The sequence below is a fragment of the Bombina bombina genome, chromosome 6 (assembly GCF_027579735.1).
Source record: "Bombina bombina isolate aBomBom1 chromosome 6, aBomBom1.pri, whole genome shotgun sequence".
In the NCBI taxonomy this organism is placed as follows: domain Eukaryota; kingdom Metazoa; phylum Chordata; class Amphibia; order Anura; family Bombinatoridae; genus Bombina; species Bombina bombina.
In genome coordinates, this window is record NC_069504.1 from 870,155,896 (window position 1) to 870,162,644 (window position 6,749).

A 6,749-nucleotide genomic window follows, 5' to 3' on the forward strand; every position below is an offset into this window, starting at 1 on the left:
TTTCAAGCAGGGGGTCATCTGTTTGTTTTCCATGTTGTATCAGGCACTTTGCATTTCAATTATTACAGTTTATTTTGACCCAGAGTGCACATTCAGTTATCCTTTCAGACTTTGCCACAGGAAGATCTTTGTTACAGAGGTCTGCCTGGAGCCTGTTGAGTACATCACTGTCTGCACCCATTACATATGTATCTGGTGGTACCTGCAAAATATGATACTTCTGTAACTGCGTGTCCATAGATATTAGTGCTGCTGCTGAATTTTTTTTTTTAGATTAGCAACAGTTAGTAATGTGCCCTTAGTGGTCAGCTAGTCCTTTCTTCCCTCACTCTCTTGATTACAATAATAGCACCAGTAATGTTTGTCTATTCTGGCCTATCCAATTGCTCCATTCAGGCCAAAAACTGTCTCTTTATATGTCAAGTAAACATAGGGGTGGGGCAATGAGGGTGAGAGGGGCAGAGAAGGTAGGCGGGCAAAGAGAGGGGGGGCCCTGCCACACTTTTGCCCGGGGGCCCTGGTTGGTCTCAGTCCGCCCCTGCCAGTAACCCAAATTGAGGCAAGTGACATAATTGTTGCTAAATTCCATTCTGTTTTTGGAGAGCATACAGCTGAAATAGCTTATACAACTATAAATAAATTTTTTGACATATTGAGAAATAGTGGACTGTGTCCTGTTTTTGCCGGTCACGAGCTGTGTGTGTGTGTGTATATATATATATATATTATATATATATATATATATATATATATATATATATATATATATATATGTATATGTATATATACACACACAAAATAAAATGGGCGGGGCCATCTGAGGGGCGGGGCTAGTGCTCCCCCATCTTCAAAAGTCACCAGCCGCCACTGATTGAGGGCCAAACTGTCAAACTATGATAATCCCAAAAAATGCAGGATGGCTGGGAACTCTTTATGTACACAGAGACAGACACATAAAGGACATGTGAAGAATAATAGATGCCTAGATATTTTAAGAAAAACATTTTAACGGTCCAAAACTTTTGTAGAGTGTTCTATATTTTCAATAGATAGCGTATGGAGCACTTTAAAGTGCACTCCTTGCGCTTGTATTACTAGTGGTGAGTTAAGTATTGCACTGTAAAATCCACTACTCTTTCAGCCCTGAGGTAGACAATTAATGCTTTCTAGTTTGCATAACAAAACACATGAACATGCTATAGAAATAAATTAAGTTATATTTAGACTTAATTATTAAAAAAATGTTTACTAATAAAAGAACAAAGGTTTTGTGGCAGAATTAATTGGATAATGTTTCTGACAAGGGGCTGGACTGGGAAGGAATCAATGGTGTATGTGTATGCATGTGTTATGTGTTTATTTATATGTGTATATGTGTATGTTTTATACTTAACTTTCATTAAAATAGTATAGAACAGAACTACATGAAGAACTTTAATATTTGCACACTATCAATTTAGCTCTCAAGTGATATCTGACATGAAATTTATTGCACGCCCTAAAAGTCTGTTATTTGAGGAATTTAGCGCACCTGTGCTATCCAACATACAAATGTTAATTAGTGCACTCTAGACTATCACCCAAGTGCTAAAAAATAACTTTGGACTTATGATATGAGCATAAAATTATAAGTGCTATTGCTTGTGGTTGAGCGATGTTTACTCACAAAAGAGCTAATATTTTTTGCATTGCATTTAAAATTTAGGCTATAGTTTTGGTTTAGAGAAAGCATTATACATTACATTAAAATGATCATATCAATGACATCATTGTTGAACAGTTTAAGTTATTACTTGATAAAATATATCACAAATATATTAATTTACTTTTATTAGCCAAGAAATGTTTGTTTGTTATAAAATGTAAATATAGTCTATGGCCCTTCTATTTTTATTTTAGTTTAATGCAAAAGTGAACATTTTTTTATAGGTTGCTAAATGTTCATTTGAAATCCTCAAACTGGCATATGGATGGATTTGTATGAACAGCACCTGTGATTAAGTCACTATAAAATTACTGATATGGCATTTAAAAACCTAAAATAATAACAAACAAACCATAAAACATGAAAAAAAGCACAGTGACGTCTTGTCATAAAAAATGATGCACATATTATCTACCCAATAATGATAGAATAACATTTGTAAATAGTACCAGCACGAAACGCGTAAGGACTTCTGATTGCGTTGCCTCCATGTACCTATCTTTTTAACTTGCAGTATTAAAAGTTATTGTTAACCTATTGTGTCTGTTGTGTGCAGCTGTTCCTCTTTTCTGTGTAACATTTGTAAATAGTCATCCAAAACCTAATTTGCTACTGTGATGAGTTTATATTTTTCAATTACTGTGCCATTAATATTCGTTTCTTTCTTTCTTTTTTATTTTTTGTTTCAGTAAAAAAGAAAAAAAAAAAAAGAATATTGTACAGTAGGAGCTTTATCATCTTTACTGCTTTGGCGAATGTGTGAAAACAACCAGACCCAAGTTGTTGAGTTTCTGCTCCTGGGATTTCATGATCTATATGAGTTCAAAGCTCTACTCTTTATAATGTTCCTCATAATTTACTTTATGATAATAAATGGAAATGTTCTCATAATATTTTTAGTATCAGTTAAAGAACAACTAAATATTCCCATGTTCTTTTTTATCAAACACATAGCTGTAAATGATATTCTTCTAACCACCACTGTTGTTCCAAAAATGCTTGAAATCATAATAAAAGATAAAGTGAAAGTATCAAAAATGAACTGTATGATACAATTTTACATATTTGGGGTTTCAGGACTTGTACAATGCTTTCTCCTTGCAGTCATGTCATATGATCGATATCTTGCCATCTGCAATCCCTTGCGTTATTCAGCCATCATGTGTACAAGGCTGTGTCTCCAGTTAGTCACTGGATCATGGTTAGTAGTTTCCATTTTTATATCAAGTGAATTAACTTTGATGTGTGAATTACAATTTTGTGATCACAATTCTATCAACCATTTCTACTGTGACTTTATCCCTCTATTAGAATTGTCTTCTTCAGATACCTCTCTATTGCAAACATTAGATTTTGCCAGCTCTTTTTTTACTCTGTTCTCCCCATTTATATATATTATCATAACTTATGTATTTATTTCCATCACCATCCTAAACATTTCTACATCCACTGGAAGGATGAAGGCTTTCTCTACCTGCAGCTCACATCTGACTATTGTATGCACATTTTACGGAACTCTCATTGCAGTTTACATGGTACCATCTGATGGAAATATCAACAAGTTCAGATCTTTGTTGTATATTGTGATAACACCATTAATGAATCCACTTATATACAGCCTTAGGAATGTTGAAATCAGAGGAGCTCTGAAAAATATAATAAAAAAGAACAGGAGGAAAATTAATTTACATATACATTTCTGAATTATGCATCACATTTTTTTTATTTGGGTGTTTAAATTCAAATGACTATAATGTAGCTGCTATTTCAAAATTTATTTTTTAAACAAGCACATAGCACATAGTGGGCATGATATTGCAAGCATAGTTAACGTTGAAAGTAAAGGCGTACAACCAAGCGGAAGGGTTAGGGATACAAATAAACATGCATCTTCATGATTACATTAAAATAAACTATTACACTCATTTATACACTATACAATAAAAATATTAATAACATTTTTTAAAAGGGTTAACAGATATATAACAAGGTATTTGAATAGAAATGGCTATATTGTGTGCTTGTATATATATATATATATATATATATATATATATATATATATATATATATATATATAATATCCTTTAAGAGATCCCTCTCTACATATCTCAAAACCAAATGTGTCTGTCATGGTTGATTAAATATTTCCTACCAGTTCTATGTTAAATGTTTGCATATATTGTGTATTATTATTGTTTTTGTATTTTATTGTACCCTATTGTATCAATGCAATGTTTTGTGGTCCCAGGACATACTTGAAAACGATAGAAATCTCAATGTATCCTTCCTGGTAAAATATTTTATAAATAAATAAACAAATATATATATATACTACTACTACATTTGGTTATATATATATATATATATATATATATGTGTCTAAATATGTGTATGTATTTATGTATATATGTATATATACATACATATATACACATAATTAAATACATGTATACACACACAATTTTATATATATATATATATATATATATATATATATATATACTGTATATACCTGTATATATATATATACAGTATATATATATATATATATATATATATATATATATATATATATATATATATATATATATATATAAAGGGCAATAGATCCAGCACTAGTAGAAATAACAGTTCATTGCAGTTAATAAAGTGCACGTCCACCAGAGGGTCCTGTGTCACCTCTTACATATAAATCCTAAAGGTAAATAACAGCTGTCCTTCCATGATGACACCCCAATAAATATTTTCTACTTTTAAAGAAACAGTGCTGGTGCCACTTGTTAATTACCTTTGGGATATATATATATATATATATATATATATATACACACATACTTTGGAGTCCTTTCCACTCAAATACCTTAAAACATAAAGAATCATTTTTTTCAGTTATAATATTTAATATGTATTCACCGGCGTATTTACTGTAAATATTTTACATTTCAATGTTCGTCACATAGGAGAAAATGTTCTTTGTATTTTGAAATATATATTCCTTTATATATCTGTATTTATCTATACCTGTCGGGTTTGCACGCAAGCGATAAGTGTTAGTTTTTTTAGCAGCGGACTCCATTAAAGTGTATGGGGAAAAGATGTTAGCAAGTTTGCGATATCTGGAGTATTGAAGTTAGCAAGCATCAATTTAATTTTAACTTTTAATAAGCGCGCTATCCCTCTCGCCTTAAAGATTTACTTCTGGCAGTGTTTGCACATGAGTGAAAGCGTTAAATAGAACGTGACTTGTAATCTGTCCCAGTAACAGATATATAAAATAGCATTTTGTTATTTCACTCAAATATAATGAACATTTGCCACAGATGAAACTATTAAGACTTTCAAGATTAGTAAATGAAAAAGACTGGTAAATGAATATAATTATAAACATTACATTTATATTAAATAAAGGCATTTTTAATGACCTATGTATTGATTGGCCTATAAATAGAGAAAATATAAATTATTATATTTATTTTTAGAATGTATCCTTGTGTATGCATAGTATATATCAGACGTTACATTTCGTTGTGGTTTCTAATGACAGTTATGAACCTCTTAATTAAAGGAATTATTATCAATGAATGAAATTGCAGAGAAATTATTATATCTGGTTATTCTTTTACTTTTTAAGAACTTATGAGTCCTCAAGACAGAATAAATCTGTCTCGTTTCACACATGAATGTATTTCAGTTTATGGAAGGCTGATTGATCTCCAGTACATATTTACTCTCTGTTTATAACCCTCTCATCTTAAGAGTACATGAATCTTATACATTAGTGACACAGGATTTGATTTCAGTATTCCTTAAAGTGTAATTTGATGTTGATGTTAACACTCTTTTAGTTAATATAAATTCAAAAAGATATGTGCAATAGTTTGCATAGTTATCCGTGTATATCCATAGAACTGTTTTAAGCGGAGCTCTAATTACCTTCTATACGCATGTGTAGTCATTTAATTATTTAGTCCCATTTCATTCCACTATCTAATATACCTTTATGTTACTGCCAATGTATAAACTGTCAACAATGCTACAATTAAAGGAATAGGAAAGTCAAAATTACACTTGCATGATTCAGATAGAGCATGTGATTTGTAGGCACTTTTAAATTAAATTCTATTTTCATATTTGCTTTGTTCTTTTGGTATCCCTTATTTAAAAAGAATACACACATATATTACACTAGTGGGAGCTAGCTGCTGATTGGTGCCTGCACACATTTGTCTAACTGATTAGCTAACTAGATGTGTTCAGCTGGCTGCCAGAAGTGCAATGTCATTACTTTAGCAAAGATAACAAGATAATGAAGCAACTTTGATAATAGAAGTAAATTGGAAAGTTGTTTTAAATTGTATCTTTTATCCAAACCCTGAAAGAAAAATGTGGGGTCTCCTGTACTTTTATTTTAATACTACTGCTAATGCTACTGCTATTACCACTATTACTACTAATAGCAACACATATTGTACAGATGTTTTAAATCCAAAATTTAAAACTAGTTATCGCAAAGGAAATAATCAACAAACTAGTTATAAAACGTTAAGATGTTATTACACAAGTATTTAAATGCTTTCAAAAGGCTGCTAAAAAGAAAATTACATACACTATAGGTTCATTTTTAATTTACATATATGAATGTCATAGATATTTTCAAGCTAAAAGGACAGCAACCAAATGAAATATCGTATAGATTTCTGAATATGAGTTGAGGGCTACTGATATGTAATGTGTTAAATATCATTTAAATAGATTTCACTAATAATCTGTTCTTTAATATGTGTTTTTAAAAGAGCATATTCTTATATACAAATACTGAACTTTGTACTTTGTGTGTGTAATTGAATAAAATATAAAATTGCTTTGCAGTTATTTAAACATGTAATTTGAAATATCTTATATATTGAAATAAATGTAATTCCTTATTTATTTAATTAATTAATCAATTATTTAGAGTCTATTTAATGCTTATGCTTAATTACTTTAACCAATTATTAAGTTCCAGCTCTATGCATCTCTAAATTTATAGTCCTCTATTTCA

The 6,749-nt window shown here is 30.4% G+C and overlaps 1 protein-coding gene across 1 annotated transcript; it reads left to right on the forward strand.

Moving 5' to 3' along the window:
* The first annotated feature begins 2,431 nt into the window (after nucleotides 1-2,431).
* On the forward strand, nucleotides 2,432-3,408 carry LOC128664731 (olfactory receptor 490-like). The gene has a single exon (XM_053719538.1). The coding sequence runs from the start codon at nucleotides 2,461-2,463 to the stop codon at nucleotides 3,406-3,408; it is 948 nt and encodes a 315-aa protein (XP_053575513.1). The 5' UTR covers nucleotides 2,432-2,460.
* The last annotated feature ends 3,341 nt before the right edge of the window (nucleotides 3,409-6,749 follow it).

Coding starts and splice junctions, on each gene's coding strand:
- LOC128664731 (XM_053719538.1), top strand. CDS start 2,461: ATGTGTGAAAACAACCAGACCCAAGTTGTTGAGTTTCTGCTCCTGGGA.